General features: G+C 43.6%; 1 protein-coding gene across 3 annotated transcripts in view; it reads left to right on the top strand.

Moving 5' to 3' along the window:
• The window catches only part of MSRA (methionine sulfoxide reductase A), a 237,702-nt gene that overhangs the window by 94,640 nt on the left and 124,313 nt on the right, over nt 1-18,749 (top strand). For all 3 annotated transcript variants that reach the window (XM_019293053.1, XM_010411390.3, XM_010411391.3), the window contains exon 3: nt 16,575-16,694. In XM_019293053.1, the coding sequence (XP_019148598.1) occupies nt 16,575-16,694 (120 nt within the window). The remainder of the gene's footprint in view (nt 1-16,574; nt 16,695-18,749) is intronic.

Below are 18,749 nucleotides of genomic sequence, written 5' to 3'. Positions count from 1 at the left end.
TGATTTGATGGAATTGTGCATTAGCTTTGCAGGAATGTAAATGGGCAGAGCACTGGGCAGGGAGACCCTGATAAAAACAAAATGCTACATTTCTGCTTGGTCCTCACCAAGGACATTTCCTGACATTTATAAACACTAATAAGGGACAATAAAATATTCGTAACACAAAGTGAAAGCTGTCCTTGATGAGCACAACCCTTCTGAACATCCTTTGCTTTCAAAGGAGCCACATCTCTTTTTCCTTCGGAAAACAAAAGTAATGTGGCCTTCAAACACAATCTCTGTGCTTCTCCATCAGGGAGTTTTTTATGTTAATTTAGGTTTCTTGAGGTAATGAAGAATTCAGCTTTGTGTGGATTTCTGCTTAGAGTGGCTATTGCACTCTAGGGAAGATCTGGGGTTTTTTAAAAGTCAGACTGCAGCTTTTTAATCAGCATCATTCACCTTAAAACAACCTTTTAATTATGTTTTGGCGGTATTGCCACAGAAAGGAGTTAGAAGAGACACAGTTAATTTTCATGACTTCTGGGATAGGACTCGGTGATCTCCAACAGCAGGAATTGTCTTCAAGAAGAGCATTATTTTTCTATTTATTATCCATATATTCATTTTTTAAATTTAGTAACATTTTATTAATTTATGCCTTTTTATTATTTTATTTTATTAATTTATTGTTTTATTTCCCATGCAAAAAAGGCAACACAAGCACCTTGAGCAATTGCAAAAGCCTTGCAGAGAACTAATTCCTTGCCAGTGATAAATAGGAATATATCAGTGAGCAGGAGGAACATATGCTTGGCATCATTCTGAGTTGGTTTAAGCTGGAAATAGAAGTAAATTATCCTATTAATGACTGGGGGCCGCCCTGATCAGATTGATGCTGCTTTGCAGGAGATATATTTGTGTGTGTGTTTGTTTATGTGCTGGGATGGGCACATTTACCATCGGATTTATCCTTGGATTCCTGCTAATAAAGCACAGAGAGTGGTGACATGGAATAAAACACATGGAGTGCTGATGATTTATTCTGTTCAGCCACAAAAAAGATATGTAAGAGGGTTTTTGGAGGGGGAAAATGGTGCTGTTTTGATAATTTTAGTGTTGTCAGCAGATCCTAATGGATTTATCTTCACAAGGCTGCCGGCATAGCCTGGAAATTTCAGATCTGGGGGTGTGAGACTGGGCAAAGACGGCCCTATATTATAAAATGCAGATTACTTACTACTGGGTTATTTAGTTTGGGAGATTTAGAGGGATTTTCCTGATTTTCAGGAGTTTTTCTCACCTGATGAAGTTACTGAAAAAATACATCAGTAGGTAACTTTGCTTCAGATCAAAGGTACAAGAAATCTTCACCAACTTTTAAAACACTGGCTCAGAAATACTCCTGAAACTTGGAGGGCTCAACTGGAATAGAATCACAGAATTCCAGAAAGGTTTGGGTTGGAAGGGACCTTAAAGGTCATCTCATTCCATTGGAACTGGATGTCCAGTGACTGTCATGGGAGCTCGGACACCTTTTGTCACACGTGAACACAAATAGTGGAGATTTAAGTGCAGTTGTTGGAGTTTGCATGAGGTTGGATGGAAAGAATTGCTCCTAGAATTGCTCAGAGAATCCCTCATGTACATCTTTATGTAACAATATTTATATTAATAAATATTTATATATAATGTGTATTTGTATATTAATGGTACATTATCTAGACTTTTATCTCGGGTAATGCCCTTATTGGATTATTTTTGATGGCAATTAATGCTGGCTGATACAGGCTCTGCTTTTCCTGGGTTACACAAACCTTTTGTCTTTAGAAAAGAGTGAAAACTCCATCTGTTAAGAGGCTCAAACAGCACCTTATTCCAGATTTTTATTCTGGAATACCTGACTTTTCTCTCTGTGCAGGACACACTTGAAAAATGAAGGCAAAACCACACTTCAGCCTCTGGAAGAAAGAAACAACATGATCAGTTTTTCAAGCAAGATAAGAACTAATCACAAAAAATAAAATCTTGATTTAAGTTGAATGCAAGTAATTCTGAGACAGCCGTAGTTATTTGTTTGTGAGCCAGGGAAAACAGCATGAGGTATGTCAGGCTTGGAGATAAAATTTATTGGTGTGTCATTGGCTTAAATCCAACATTAGGCTCATAAATAATCTAATCCTGGTGTGACACATTCCTGCTTGAACCTTGACTGAAAATTATTGAGAGTCATCTAATGAATTATGCAGAAGCAGACACGTGCTGGAGTCGAGGGGATGGAGCTGGAGTGGAATGCTGGAATGTGTCTGGAATTAGGGACAGCATCTACAGACAGGGGGATAGAGAGAGGGCAGGATGTCCTCCTGGTATCCAAAGGGGTGACATGGAACCTCGTTTGTCTAATGGTCATCCAGCTTTTTTTGACTTTTCTGGGATGGAAAGTGTGGTAAGGAATGTTGTTGTCACTGTGTCTGTGCTTCGAGCACCGTCAGTCTCTGAATTTACACCAGGATATCCCAAGGCTCCAGACAATCCCTGACTCCAATATCCACTTGCACAGCAGGGTGGGAGTCACTGGGGTAACTCTGTGGAATGTTCCTGACATGCTAAGAGAGGACAAACGTAAGGGTTTAAATGTTAGAGTGGTGACACAGACTCACCCAGTGGGGTGGGGTTTATCCCTGGGGTAGATAAAGAGATTTTAATTTGCTTTGTTTTCTAGAGGTCAATAAACCCGAGATGATTTTACTGCATTAAAGATCTGGGTGTGTTTTTTAGATGTAGAAGGATTTTTGGCCACTCACATGGTCCCCTCTTCACACCATTGTGTAGTTTGCTGGAGACCTGGGTGTCAGTCTGGGAGTAATTCATCTGGGGTATCCTGGATAACTTGGAGACCCTGGAGAAGAGAAGGATCCAGGGAGATCTCAGAGCCCCTTCCAGGGCCTAAAGGAGAGCTGGAGAGGGACTTGGGACAAGGCATGGAGGGACAGGACACAGGGAATGGCTTCCCACTGCCAGAGGGCAGGGATGGATTGGATATTGGGAAAGAATTGTTCCCTGTGAGGGTGGGGAGGCCCTGGCCCAGGGTGCCCAGAGAAGCTGTGGCTGCCCCTGGATCCCTGGAAGTGTCCAGGCTGGATGGGGCTTGGAGCAATCTGGGATAGTGGGAGGTGCCCCTGCCCATGGCAGGGGGTGGCACTGGCTGAGCTTTAATGTCCCTTCCAACCCAGCCCATCCTCTTCTTCCATGATTAGTCATGAGAAATAATGATTTAAAGATGTTTGTGAATCTTTTTCTGCTGGACAAGTTTAGCAAACTTGATAAACATTCCAATAATTGCCCCATACCTGCTTTGAAGTCGTATGTCCAAAGGACACAAAGTGACTGATGGCACAGTGATGCTGTAAATGAGACAACTGATTCTGGGTGTGTCTGTGGCTTGGCATGGATGTGGGAGATGTGCTTGGGATCAGGTGGGCTGAATGCAGAGCATGGAATGACCTCTCACTGCTCCCACCCTGGGGCACCACAGCTCTGTCTCCATGCCTGTGCAGTTATCCCAGCCTGGCTGGATAGCTACAGTTGTCCTAAACAAATTCCCACAAGGATCAGTGGCAGAGGCTCCCCAAAATCCAGCTCGGGGTTAGAGGGGCTGTTTGTTGCAGCAGGACTGTGCTACCGCTGCCCTTCAGCTCAGTCTCCTGCCAACCGCAGCCAGAGGGCACCAGATGCTTTTTGGGATGTCTAAGGAAACCCTGAATCTGGAGAGCTGCAGGTCATGGACTTTGCTGTGAGTGATGGCAATTCCTTTGCAGAGTTGTTGGTGCCACTTTGCCGCAGCATTTTTTATAGTTCCTTCGTTTCCAACACTGCCAATCCATGCTTTTTGGAGTGTGCTGCACGGTGGGTAAATGACTAACCACATTAATATTTGGCCTCTGTCTGCCCCTCTGGATATAAATTAGTTTTTCTCTAACAATCTACTCTGGTATTTTTTGAGTAATTATCTTTTTTTTTTTTTTTTGGAGATGGGTAGGAAGAGTTATTCTCTTTCTCAAGTGAGAACTCACCATTATTTCATTGGCTCGCAACAGATGAGAAAATAACTCTTGGAACTTCCATATTTCCATTAAGGACAGCTATGGTTCAAAATAGATCCATTTGAATGATCTAGGTGCATTTGGAAGGCATTTATTGGTTTGGAAAAGGGTAAGGAGGGGAAAGGAAGACGGAAGGGCTACTTGTTGAATTGCTTGCTATTTGAATGCAATTATTTTTTTGCTCCTGAGCAATTATAGATTGTAGGTTTAAATAATTGTCAGGGTGCCTACAGCTTTCTATTGTTGTCTGAAGTCTAAGGCTACGAATATAATAATAAGGAATATGAGATTACTTTTGCTGAATGTGGCTATGGCAGTTCATTTAACTCAGCAATAGTCATCAGAAAAAAAGGAAAGAAAAGGCAAATTTTTTATTCCTTGCAGTAAACAAACCTTGTAAGCAAGTTATTATTTTCTGCAGCAAGGCCCTAGAAGTGATTCCTATTTTGCTGGTAACAAAATGAGTCTCTTTGCTTTTATAAGAGTAGAATATATTTTGTTTTGCTTCTATCTCAAGCTCCCCAAGGTGGCTTGGGAGATTAGAGAGATTTTCACAAGACAAGGGTAAGGCTTGGGTGTTATTGCAGAGATGGATTTGTATGAAACGGATTACACAGCCCTGATGACATCTCTTATTTTCTGTGTACATCAAGTTCTACTTGAGTAGTGGAGCACTAAAGCATGGCAAATGACCGGGGATGATCTAAAATGAATCTCTGCCAAGCACTGGAATGCTCAGAGTGAAGGAAGATCACAAAATGATTTGAAAGCCTCAAATCAATGGCTGAACTAAAGATGTGATGCTTTGCAATGAAGCAAATAATCAGCTTGATGATAGGACCGTGTAGCTCTATCTCCATCTCTTCACCATATTGTAGCAGAGGTTCTTTTTATCCCTAACAGACTTTGGAAACATAATGGATTAAGAAACTGCTCTCTTCTTTAAAGAAGAGAGGACGGTGGCCGGGTTTAGGCATGATTTGTTGTTTAGTGGCCAAATCCTTGGGCTTTCTGCTGTGCTCGCTCAGATTAAGGTGCTGCACCTCTGTTGGGGCAGCCCCCAGGATCAATCCAGGATGGGGATGAAGGGATGGAGGAGCCCTGGCAGAAGGACTTGGGGGTGCTGGAGGGTGAGATCTGGACATGACCCAGCCCAGAAACCCTCAGTGGGCAGCAGGGGAAAGGGGGATTCTGCCCCTCTGCCCCGCTCAGGTGAGACCCCACCTGCAGAGCTGCCTCCAGCCCTGGGGCCCAGCACAGGAAGGACCTGGAGCTGCTGGAACAAGTCCAGAGGAGGCACCAGGATGATCAGAGGGATGGAGCAGCTCTGCTGTGGGAAAGGCTGAGGGAATTGGGATTGTTCAGCCTGGAAAAGAGATGCTTTGGGGTGACCTACTTTCCCCTCCCAGTACCTGAAAGGAACCTGCAGGAGAATTGGAGAGGGACTTTGGAATAAAGCCTGGAGTTCAGGACAAGGGGGAATGACTCCAAACTGACAGAGAACAGGTTTAAATTGGGATATTGGGAAGGAATCCTTCCCTGTGAGGGTGGGGAGGCCCTGGCACAGGTTGCCCTGAGCAGCTGTGACTGCCCCTGGATCCCTGGAAGTGTCCAAGGCCAGGCTGGACAGGGCTTGGAGCAACCAGGGCTAGTGGGAGGTGTCCCTGCCCATGGCAGGGGGTGGAATGGGATGAGCTTTAAGGTCCCTTCCCACCCAAACCATTCTATGATAAGTTTTGATTCCTTTTTTTTGACAATTCAGGGCTGTGCTAAGAACTTTTGATGCTTTTATTCATCCCATGTTCATTGGTCAAATAAGTTATTTGGTAAGAGAAATTAGAAGGAGTAAACAAATAGTTCAAGCAATCAGATTTTTGACCATAAAATTTGACTTTTTTTTCTTTTTCCTTGGGACAATTCAGGCATTATATTTGTGGCCAAGAAACATCAGGTGCCTACAGGACTCCCCAAGATGACTCTTTAATGGATTAGACAATAAATTTTATTACACAAGATTAGATGAGATTAGACAAAATGAGACAAAATGCAATTTTAATCCCAACATTTTGCACTTAAGGACCGATTGTTCCTGCTTTGTGAATAGTCCTTTTTCCCTGCAGGTCAGATCCATTTGTGGTGCAATATTGCTTTGGATGTCAGTCAGTTGTTCATGGAAAATGCTGCCTGTTGATCCCAGCCATGAGCATTCAATCAGCTGCATTCTCAAATCCCCAAACATGAAAGGAAACAGGTGTTTGTTGGTTTCCCCTTCCTGAAATTTACAGTTTGGGACAGTTCTCTTTGATGTTTATGGAATGTAGGAGCATGAATGACCCTGTAAATAGAAAAAAGCAAGTTTTGGGGATGTTGCTCTTTTGTTCTGTATTTGTACCCAGAACCCAGCACAGTGGAATTCACGTCTGTGGCAAAGGTTTAATGTGCTGTGGGTTTGAAAATAGCAACACCACTAATGATGGAAATCAGCTTCAGAGAGAAAATCTGACAGTCTGAGTTCAGTCTTGAACTCCCAAAGCCTCCCGCTCATCTTGTTTTTCCCAGCGCTCCACCTGTCTGAATATAATGGGATTGATTATTTACACAAAGCCAAGTAGACAGGTTTTAGTTCATTTTCATGAATGAAACTCGATCTAATCTATGGACTAGACTGGACCTCAACCTGGTCTAGTGGAATGGGGGTGGGATGAAATCAGCTTTAAGGTCCCTTCCAGCCCAAACCATTCTGGGATTCTGTGATGTCTCCATAATCAGAGACCAAATACATTTTTCAGGATGGAAATCTTCAGGAGTAAGACACTGAACTGTTTTTTGGATGAATTCTCTATTTATTGTTAGACATTTTTGATTCCTATTGTCTCATGCCTGATCTTCAGAGAATCACAGAATGTCCTGAGCTGGAAGGGACCCACCAGGATCATCAATCCAACTCCTGGCCCTGCGCAGACACCCCAACAACCCCACCCTGTGCACCCCTGAGAGCATTGTCCAAACACTCCTGGAGCTCTGGCAGCCTTGGGGCTGTGGCCATTCCCTTGACTCATCCCAAGTTTTACTGAAGAATACAAACAAAGCAAAACATGGAAAGGAAAAAATTAGAAAATACAGAGTTTTATCAAGTGGTGTTTCTCTTACTCAATAGACACAAAATCAGAGAACCATTAAGGGTGGAAAAGACCTCTCAGATCATCAAGTCCAACCTTTGAAAGTCCCAGGCAAGGCATGAAAAGGAGATTTTTAACAAAGACCTTTTAGTCAGGATCCTTTGGTATTTTTCCAGAATGGATTCTTTGTTTTGCTTTGGGACCACTCATACCTCAGTTGTGGAGTATTTAAAGTAATATTTCATATATTATAATTTAAGTGAGGCTTGTTTAGAAACAAAGTCTGTATCCCAAGACTATGGAAAAAGAGAAGGAAGAGCTGCAGAGGTTCTTGGCTTTCTTCACTCTCACAAGTTCTGCTTCTCTTCCTGAGAAGTGGATTATTGAGATCCTGATCATTCAGATCCAAAGTGAACATCTGGAGGGTTCAGGGGGAGCTCATGGGTGGAAGTTGAGGTGCACCGTTGTCCTCCTGGCTCTGCCAGGTGTGGGGACGTGTCAAGGGCACAGGGTGAGCTCTCCAAGGTCACGAAGTTTGGCCTCTGCTGTTTTTCCATATGTGTGATGAGAACCTTTCAGGTCACCAGAAGTGATTTTTTGGCTGGGCTGTATCTTCCAGTTTCTGGGAATTAGAGGCAAGTTTTCCAACAGAGAATTTTAATGATGGAATTTTATTATGGAGTCACCAGACAGCAGCTCTGTTGATTTTCAGGACAAAAATGGTTTAAATATTCCTGCTTTTTGGGTGGGAAAGGATATGGAGGCAGTGAATAAGGCCACCCTGTGTGGGAAGTGTTGGGATTCACTGACTTGGGTCTGTCCCTGCTCTCTGCTGGTTAAGCTCAAAATTGCATTGAAACAGGAATATGCGAAACCTGTTGTGTTCTGCCTGGGAAGTTCAGAGCGACTGTGCTTTGTGCCTTATTAACATTCTGGATATTGGCTTCAGCTTTGTTTGAATCCTGTTGAGTTTGTATTATTTATAACTTGTAACATGCTTTAGGATGGGTTTGATAAACACATTTTGCAGTCGTTTTCTGTATCTCCCCATTGCTTTTCCCAGTTTGAGTGCTGTTGTCTTCGAGGGTTTTTTTCCAAAGTCATCCTTCTGACACATTTCCTGTGCTGAAAACATGGCAGTTTTTCTCTTGACAGTAAAATATTCCTTCCCTCTGATGATAATCTGCTTTTCCTTTTGCAATAATCTGTTGTGCAGCTTTTATCCAAACATCCATCCGTACACAAACACGTGCCCACGCCCGCGTCCAACGTCAGCAGCCACAGGCAGGAACCAATTTCCTGGGCATTTGTTAATTTGAATGAACATGAGGCTTCTGCTTCTCCTATGGAAAAAAAAAGAAGCAAACCCAACAGTTTCCCTGGGAATTCATGCAGTGTGAACAGAACACGTCTTGGCAAAACGGTGAGCCAAGAAATTCCTCTTTAGTTGCTCTGTTAGGCAAACTGCATTTTAAATTTCTTGCCCAGGGCTTTGTTTGACTTGCCCCAGGCAAGCTGTTCAACATATTTATCAACCCTGTTGGAGCATTAGAGCCAACGCTCATCGAGGAAGATCATCCTCTTAATGCCATCTGTCATCAGCAGTTTTATTTCTTTCAGCTCAACTTGTTCTCTGTTTCACCGCTTTTTTCCCCTATTCCTCCCAGCCATTTCTTAGCTGATTGTTTCCCAGTGATCTCAAATATTCTGTGATTGCTCAGATGTTCTGGAGCTGCTGGATGTTAAACCCCTGAGGGTATCAATGGTACAATTTTATATTAAATCCTGATTGATAGCATTAATCCTGTATGGATCCAGATGGCTGCCAAAGCACCCTACATGTCGCAGTGCTGTGCAAAAGATGAGAGTGCATTTCAATCTGACTCTGGAATTCTTTCCAGATCCTCAACAAGAACTTGAAAAAAATCAGAACAAAGGCTCTGGGGTAGTTTTATGCTGCATTTTTATCTTGAGGACATGGCTTTGATCATTTTAGATTTTCAAGCCCTTATTAAGAGTTGTGTAAGTGCACAGACAGTATCAAAGTGTTCAACAATGCTGTATCCGCTCACTTCCCAAGGGATTTGAGATCCAGTTTGCTCCTGGATTTATGTTCACAATCACGCTGGAGCCGAGGGGACTGACTGGAGTATTTGCCTGTAGAGAACAAAAGTTAATCTTTTGGGAATCTGGTGCTATAGAGTTACATAAAGGCAAGAAAAATTATTGCAGCCAGGTGAATATCCACTGTGTGTAGACTCTATATGCTGGATGTTCTCCTGGCTTCCCAGGACATTTTTATCAGGTTATCCAAACAGGGAGATCATGGGCTCACAGAATGGTTTGGGTGGGAAGGGACCTTAGAACTCATCCAGTCCCACCCTGTACCATGGGCAGGGACACCTTCCACTAGCCCAGGTGGCTCCAAGCCCCATCCAGCCTGGCCTTGGACACTTCCAGGGATCCAGGGGCAGCCACAGCTTCTCTGGGCACCCTGGGCCAGGGCCTCCCCACCCTCACAGCTAAGATTCTTTCCCAATATCCCATCCATCCCTGCCCTCTGGCACTGGGAAGCCATTCCCTGTGTCCTGTCCCTCCATCCCTTGTCCCAAGTCCCTCTCCAGCTCTCCTGGAGCCCCTTTAGGCTCTGGAAGGGGCTCTCTCTGGATCCTTCTCTTCTCCAGGTGAACACCCCCAGCTCTCCCAGCCTGGCTCCAGAGCAGAGGGGCTCCAGCCCTTGGACCATCTTTGTGGCTTCCTCTGGACTCTCCCCAACAAGTCCTCCACAGAGATCTGCAGGTTACCATCACAGCTTGCTTGCCACTTACTTGCCTATCTTTTTTGGGGAGGGAACACAATGGTGCCCACCAAGGTCTCATCCTGACCTTCCACAGTGAAGCCAAGGTCCCCTCTTCATTCTGGGAAGTTCTAAGAATTGATGGTCTCCACGATCTCAGAGCACAGAGCATCAATATCCCTTTGGCTCCGTGCTCAGAAATATCAGTACTTGGACTGACTTCAATCAATCAGCTGTACCAACTGCTCTCCACAGTTTTTTAAGGAGGAAAATGCCAATCACACTTGGCATTTGGCTGAAATGTATGGAATGAGCATTATTCTATAGGGATGGAACTTGCCGAGGCTCAATTTATTCCTTCCAACTGGGGGGTGGGGAGAGAACAAAAAAAAAAAAAAAAAAACCTCATTTCGGTTCAAAGCAGCTGAGCATTTCCTTCTCCAGATTTTATAGAGGGAACAAAATCAATCGTATTCAAAATCTGGGCCAAGTCCTGTGCTGGCCAAGGGAAGCAGGATCCTGGCAGCTGTGCCTCCAACTCCCGGAGATGCTGGCTTGGGCAGGAAGCTCTGAGGTAGCCGGTGGGATGTGCTCTTGGCTGTCCTTTGCTGCCTCAATGTATAGGAGCAGCCTGTGGCTGGATCCTGTGGCATCGGAGCAGCTGGCACAGCCACTGCTCCCAGGGATTCAGAGCAGAGCCTGGCACGAGAGGCTCCTCTGTCTGGAAAGATCCTGTCCCATTCCTTCCTCTCCTCGGGGCGTTGGGAAGAGGTTTCCAGGACTCTGCTCTTTGTTCTCCCAGCACATTTTATTATATTTAAAGCTGACATTTCCCCCGCTCCCCCAACCCCCCAGCTGGTGGAATATATCCCGAAATCCTGCTAACAGAAGGAGGAGCAGGATCTGTGTCCTTTGCAGTTCATCTTCGGCAGCGAAGCATTGCTGGCATGGGAACAGCTCCTTAATCTGCTGCATGGAAAAGTGCCTTGGAGTGTGGGTGTAGGGATGGCAGGCGGCGGGCCAGGAGAGGCTTGGCATGCCAAGGAAATAATGCATTCATTCTTCAAAATCTGACAAAAAAGGGAGTCTTCTGGATGTCCTGTTGGACTGCTGGGAAGGCAGGGAGAGGGAAGGCTTGGAAATAAAGCTGGCAGGAGGGAAAGTTTGGTGGGGAGTCAGGTGTGTCTGCACCTGATGCCATTAGAGAAGGATATTCCACAAAAATAAAGGACAAAAGACATTAAAATTATTCCACAAATGAAAATCTTGTATATGTGTACATTATAATAAATGAAAATTGGCCAGTGCAGAACACAATGCACCCGCTGTGAGTTTCTTTAAATAAATGGAATAAATGGGAGACTGAGAATCCCCAAAGCTTCCATGGAGCTCTGGAGTTAATGGATGTTAATTAGCACAGAATGGGTGCAGCTTGTGAGGCTGGAGTTTGGATCAGGAATACCCTTCTGATGCAAATTTAGTGCTTGTGCTCATTTGCATAATGGAATCATAAATAGGAATTTACATCAGGGAATCTTTGTGGAGACTGAGGATCATTCAAAGATATGATAGGAGCAGGCACTGGAGAAGGGATCAGAACAAAGGTGAGGAAAGGTTTCCTTTGGAGATTGTGGAGCTGCTTGTGGGATTGGGGGAAAACGTCTGGAATGTTGAATAATTTTCAAATAAGTTTTCCAATCTGTTTTTTGGTGCTCTGTGATAGCTTCTGTACACAGTACACAAAAAAAAAGGAATTAACAATGTTACAAGCTGTGAACGTTAATATGAGGATAGATAACTTTGGAATCAGCAATATTTCCTGGGATTCCTGTCTGCAACACTGAGTCCTACTGAGCTTGTCAGGTTGGTCATTTTTTATGGATGTGGAGGAGAAAGAGGCAGCTTTCAGATACAAATCACTGTATTTTGGGAGACTGGATTCAACTTCAAATTCAGAGACTCTCAGGGTTTTGTACCCTCTGTGTCTGGGATAGGGACTGGTTTCTCCTACCTTAAAATATGCAAATGGGATGCTCTGATGAGACCCACCTGGAGCTCTGGGTTCCCCAACAGCAGAGGGATGTGGAGATGCTGGAGTGAGTCCAGAGGAAGCCATGGAGCTACTCTGAGGGCTGGAGCCCCTCTGCTCTGGAGCCAGGCTGGGAGAGCTGGGGGAGTTCACCTGGAGAAGAGAAGGATCCAGGGAGACCTCAGAGCCCCTCCCAGTGCCTAAAGGGGCTCCAGGAGAGCTGGAGAGGGACTTGGGACAAGGGATGGAGGGACAGGACACAGGGAATGGCTTCCCAGTGCCAGAGGGCAGGGATGGATGGGATATTGGGAAGGAATTCCTGGCTGTGAGGGTGGTGAGGCCCTGGCCCAGGGTGCCCAGAGCAGCTGGGACTGCCCCTGGATCCCTGGAAGTGTCCAAGGCCAGGTTGGACAGGGCTTGGAGCAACCTGGGCTAGTGGAAGGTGTCCCTGCCTGTGTCAGGGGGTGGGACTGGATGGGCTTTAAGGTTCCTTCACCCCCAAACCATTCCATGATTCCATGAGTTCTATTTCCATGTCCAGGAGCATTTTCCCTGCCCTTTCACGTGTCTCTCCCGAATTCTGTGTCATTTATGTCAGCCTTGTGCACACAGATGTCCTGGATATCCTCAGGTATCTCAAATGATCCCGAATGTCTCCATTTAGGCAAATAAATGAATCCCTGGATGCTGGAGCTCCTGTGCAGCCAATGGAGACCTGGTCAATGTGGTTAATCCATAAAGCTGCTCATCCTTGCAAACATCTGGGGTTCAATTCTGCTCTATTTGTCTTAGAATATTTCAAAAATTTTTGTCTCTAAAAACATGGTGCTTATCTCTCTTATCAAAGTAGCACTTTGCTTTCATTATTTTAGAAGAATATTTCAGCTTATGCTATTTATTAGGAATATGCAAATTACTGGGTTGCCTATGGAAACACAGGGCCCTTGGTGACAAAAAGCCTTGTTCAGAGGATCTATAGGAGTATGGATCCATAAAGAGAATAGCTGGAGAAAATGGATGTGGATGCTGGAAAGGAGTATAGATTCTATAATTTATTCCCCTAGTGTTTGATTAATATTTTTCATAGGGATGCTTGAACATTTCAAGATTCCTGTTTGAATCTGTTTGGGTTCGAATTTCAAAGCCAGAAAAAAAAAATCTGAAAATACCTTTTGAAATTCCAAATAAGAGCCAGTCAAAACCCATCACTAAAAGAATAGTTTTTGTTTTGCAAATTAGCAATTAAAAAGTGACAAATATCTTCAGTGCTTAAACACTCTGCAATACCCATTATGCTCAAATAAGACTTTTTTTCTGGGAATGTGAATGTGTTTCCTTCCCTGTATTTCCTTTTTTTCTTCCTCTTAGGAATGCCTCCAGAAGCTCCCTCTGTAACTCCAAAGCTGCACTCACTTCCCCAGTACTGGGGATTATGCAAATCACTTCATGAATAGTTTAAAATCACATTCATGTTTTCCAGTTTTAAATTATAATATGGGTGGCTTATTTTGCTTTTATGGTTCTTTTCCTCCTTTTTTTTCACTATTTTGTTTCCCCCTCTGAGTTTTTATTTATTTAAATTTATTATTTAAATTATTTATTTCTTCCGTTTCCTTACTGAAGTAGTAATAATTAAGGGAAGTAAACTTTTGTTTTTGTACTTCAAGACCATGTGAAATCTTGAACTGAAATTATTTCCCTGTTTTGGTAGTAATTGTCCACGTTAACCATGGCTTGAGGCAGCCAGTGCTCTGGAAAACAGGCACTCCATGCGCTCACGTGTCTAATTCTGGAATATTATGTGGGATTTTATTGTTAATATTTCTCTCCTTATGACAATTTCTCTGTTGAACGTGGCACCACTTTAGCAGAATACCAAACATCAGCTGAATGGATTAATGCTGGGGAAAGCAATTTAGTGCTGGATTGTTGTAAATGATGTCTCTTTACCAGCAGGTTGTTTTATTATGACAAAGATTTCAATTTCATCTGTTCTCGGGGATGAGAGGATTTATTGTTTGTGTGAGGTGGCAGCGCACTTGAGAAATGATGAGAGCAGTTCTCCAGGAGAATAAAATCCCTCTCTCTCTGGGAAAGGGCGGCACAGTGAGCTCAGGCATCAGCTGAAAGAGGGAAAAATGGAAGAATCCATGATGGGTTCACAGGTCACTGGTCAAATCTACAGAGTCACTGAATAGTTTATTTTGGAAAAGCCTTCCAAGATCAAGTGCAGCCATCCCTCCGCACTGCCAAGGCCACCACTGACCAATGTCCCCAAGTGCCACATCCTCAGGGATTTTAAATCCCTCCACGGATGGGGACTCCACCACTGTCCTGGAAAGAGAGGTCAGAGAGGATTATCAATGAGAGAATCCCAAATAATAGTTATTGATCAGGTCAGTGACCACTGCCCTGATGATCAGGGATTTCAACAGCACCATTAAGGATTTATTGAGCATTAAAATCCTTGAAGTAAAACACTAAGAATGAGCATTTCTACTTTGTATTAGAAGTTGGGCCTGTATCTGAACTCAAACCTGAGTTTGGGTTGTATCCTTAATCTTCGGCTGCTCATTCACACTCAGGTCTAGGAATGTGATGCGGGAAAAAAATGTGGGTCTGTCCTATTCCTTGGCATGGATGAAGTTGCGCTTTGGCCACTCCTCAGTGTGTTTGTCCAGCCAGTGGTTGTTTGATAAATTGGCTCCAGAGTCCTTCTTGTGAGAGCCTCAGCCTCAGCTGTGGGCACAGCTGGAATTTTAAACAGCTGGAGCTCAAACTTCCTGTGGAATATTAAGGATGCATAGCACTGAAGTACTAGGGTTGGGCAGAAGTTTATTTTCCATGAGTCTCTTGCAGATCCAGACTGGGGATCTAAGAAAGAATCCCCAAAACAAGTTAAATCACCCTTGGAGGCAGTTTAATTCAGCCTTGGTGTGCCCAATTCCATGGGAGTTCCAATGGCCCCTCTGCTCTGGAGCCAGGCTGGGAGAGCTGGGGGAGTTCACCTGGAGAAGAGAAGGATCCAGGGAGACCTCAGAGCCCCTTCCAGTGCCTAAAGGGGCTCCAGGAGAGCTGGAGAGGGACTTGGGACAAGGGATGGAGGGACAGGACACAGGGAATGGCTTCCCAGTGCCAGAGGGCAGGGATGGATGGGATATTGGGAAGGAATTCCTGGCTGTGAGGGTGGGGAGGCCCTGGCCCAGGGTGCCCAGAGAAGCTGTGGCTGCCCCTGGATCCCTGGAAGTGTCCAGGTTGGACACTGGGGCTTGGAGCCACCAGCCTGATTTAGCTGAGGAGCCCAAGCCTAACAGCTCTGTTATCTCTGTAATCAAGGGACTTTAACTGCAGTTTCATCATCAGTTTATATCTTCTGCGGGAATTGTCCTCAGGAATTGTCCTCAGGAGGTTCCTGCCTCTTTCCAGGATCTCCAAGAGTAGCCCTTGGCTCTTAATTCCTGCGGCTTGCTGGAGCACCTGAATTAGATGTAGAAATCCCAGTTCTGTACTTTTTGGTGCACTGAAACTTAAATTAGAAGTTAATCTCTGAAGGTTCAAAGAAAGAACATTGTGAACCATCAAGGTTGGAGGAGGGGCTGCTCCTTTCTTCTGGTTGTACTTTGAAGGATCATTTCTGTGACTTTTTAACCTGTCATATCTGCAGTGTTACCAGGAGATGCAGTGTTACTCCTCATGGATCACTGATTTCTCAGTGTATTTAATATTTAGTTTATTTTTACTGCCTTTATTTCAGCTGTTTTAGAAAGGGAATAATAACAGGATGTTATTATTGAAAAGGAAAATTCATTGCTCCAGCTTGAAAATACTGGAGTCTCCATGACACTCTAAATAAATAATCAAATAAATAGTCTCTTAAACATTTATTTAACTAAGCCATCAGACAACTGTCAGTGTTGGTGGTGTTTGTTCCTTAATTCTGTTAACCAGGAGAGTTTTAATTTACACCCTTAAACAGTCTGATGTCCTTTGATAATTGGCAGTGGGGGCGAATGGCTACAAAAATCTTGTCTGAACATCAAATGTCTCTGCGCATAAACTGTTAAACGGAAGCATTTTTCCCTTTATATAACATAAAATATAATCCATTATTGCTGCCACCTCTGCCTGAAAGCAGAAAATTAAATAACTGTTTGCCATTAATACAAATTATTGTGTTTTGACAGCTTCCTAATCAGCTCAGGTAAAAATGGTGCTGCACACACAGCACAGTTGCCTTGTAAGGAACTTTTTTTTTGGTGTGTGCATGAGAATTCCCCTTGTTTGGGTCTTTGAACCCTTCCAAGGTTTGTCCTCTGGGATAAATTGATATTCAGAAGCATAAATCAAGCTGTGTTTGAGTTGTGCTCTGATCAGAATGGATTTCTCTTTATAGTTACCCTATAAATAAACTTGGAAAACACTTGACCAGCAGGTGCTGCCTATAGATGTTCCTTCCACTATGCCCTGCAGCAATTAATATGCAAATGAGTGATTGAGTATTGGCAGATTTTGACCTCACAATGTGTATTTTGTGCCCCCTTCAGGTATGGGCTGTTTCTGGGGAGCCGAGAGGAAGTTCTGGAGGCAGAAGGGAGTCTACTCCACTCAAGTGGGTTATGCAGGGGGACATACCCCAAATCCTACCTACAAAGAGGTGTGCTCAGGTGAGTCTTTCCTCTTTGGTTCTTAAGGATTGGGAATGGAATCCTGAATTATGAACGACAACGAAGAGTTGAATGAGTGACTGCAGTGACTGAGGAGATTTGGGGTTGGCTTTACATCCTAAACTGCACTGAAATCTATGGATGCCCATCCCATTGCTATGTCCTAATAATTAATGAATCAATGTATGAACAAATATTCTGTCCTCATTAATAATCTGTTAATTTTTCCCACGATTTAGTGCACAGCATCCTGTCATTTCCAGGCTGAACCCTTGCATTTATTTTTGATTCCACAGTACAAAAACCCAGCACAGTTTCTTTCTGTGATCTGAAACACAGAACCCCTGGCAGCCAACTAATGGTGCTGGTGGAGTAAATCCTGGCTTTCCTGGACTCACTTGGAAGTTTTCCTCTGGTTTATTTTCTTGTTAACACTTTTTATGCCAAATGCTGACATAGGGGCTTGTTTTTAGTGACAAACTCTCACATGGGCTTCATGGAAGGGGTGTGAAAAGCGACATGAGCAAATAATGGACACTTGAGGCACCGTGCAGAGGTGCTGCAAGGCATCCAAAAAGGCAGAAACTTGCTGAAAGTTGTGAAAAGTGGGAAAAGGGATGGTTTAAGGTGGAACAGAACAGAATGGAATAGAATGGAAGTGAATAGAAATAAAAATGGGAAGGGAAGGGACGGGAAATTAAAATTGAATAGAATGGAATGGAAAATTCTTTTTCCATTTTCTGGTGACAGCCATACAGAGGACAATCTGAAAAGGCCTTCTGGAGGGTGTGCAGGATTTGGAGCTATTTTCAGTGCGTTCCCCTAATACATAAATACACCATTTTTGGCCAGCATTAGACAACCCAGGATGTTCATTCAGTACCAAACATCTTTTCATATTTTGCTTACAGATGTTCAGAACAATTCTGTTGCTCTGTATATTCATAAGCTTTTAGAAATCTGCATAGCTCAAGTGGCACTGAAATCAGAAGGGAAGAACTCTGCTGTTGTTATTCATAAACTGGGGATGTACAATTACCATATAAAATACGCAGCTAACGATGATTTTCTTAAAAACAGGGTGGTTTATAGGCTTGTGGTTCAGGCTGTTCACATCTGAGCAGGTCATTTGGGTTTGCTTGGAGTTGTTTTCTTTGTTTATTGTCAGTGACTGGAATGTAAGGGAAAATAAAACATGTCTGGTTATTATATGATATTAGTTAGCAGGCTTAGATTTGGTGAGTTAAACCAATTTATAATCTTGTCAATTCTCATCTTTCTGAAGCATTTTCTCTTGTGCACAAATCACAATTCTTAATAATTAACAATTCAATATTAAAATGTGCCACATAGACTTTGTTTCTGCTCTGAGTTATGTAAAATATTTGGCTGTGAAGTTGTTTCACATCTCCTTAGCAGCAAATCCGTGTTTTATTGAGGAACAGTAGCGCTTCTTGCATCAGAATTAGTCTTTTGACGGATTCTTCCATATAGGATTTCCAGTTCTCCTTAAATTGTCTTGGATTCCAAAGGTCATCCAGAAGGCTTCTAAATAGCTGATGGAAGAGAGTGGAGAAAGGGAAAATTAATTTCTTGCTCTGTTACCTCCTGTTCCTGTGGTCAGCTGGTGATTTCCCAAGTTAATTCCATAAGCCCAGAGCAGGGTGGTGGTTGGGATGTTGTTATTTAAGGGTGGAAAGGTGTGGGGAGGGTTTGGCTGGGTGATGTGGAGCTCATTTTACGTATTTGTGCATAAACTCTTGATCGTTAAAGGCAACAATGGAAAATCTGCCTGGCATTTTTCAGGAGCTGTTAATGGCAATAGAGAAAAAAATGTAATGTAGGAAAGTTCTTGGCTTCTCAGACTTGACCTTCCCTAAAAATACAGAAGAATGTCCTGTGACAAACTATCAGCATGTTCATGGAATCCTGGATCTTGGAATGATTTTGGGCGGGAAGGGACCTTAAAGATCATCCAGTCCCACCCCCCCATCCCAGGTTGCTCCAAGCCCCATCCAGCCTGGCCTTGGACACTTCCAGGGATCCAGGGGCAGC

This window comes from Corvus cornix, chromosome 3 (assembly GCF_000738735.6).
Source record: "Corvus cornix cornix isolate S_Up_H32 chromosome 3, ASM73873v5, whole genome shotgun sequence".
NCBI classification, from domain to species: Eukaryota; Metazoa; Chordata; class Aves; order Passeriformes; family Corvidae; genus Corvus; species Corvus cornix.
Note: the sequence above shows the minus strand (reverse complement) of the source record. Positions and strands in the feature narration are given on the sequence as shown.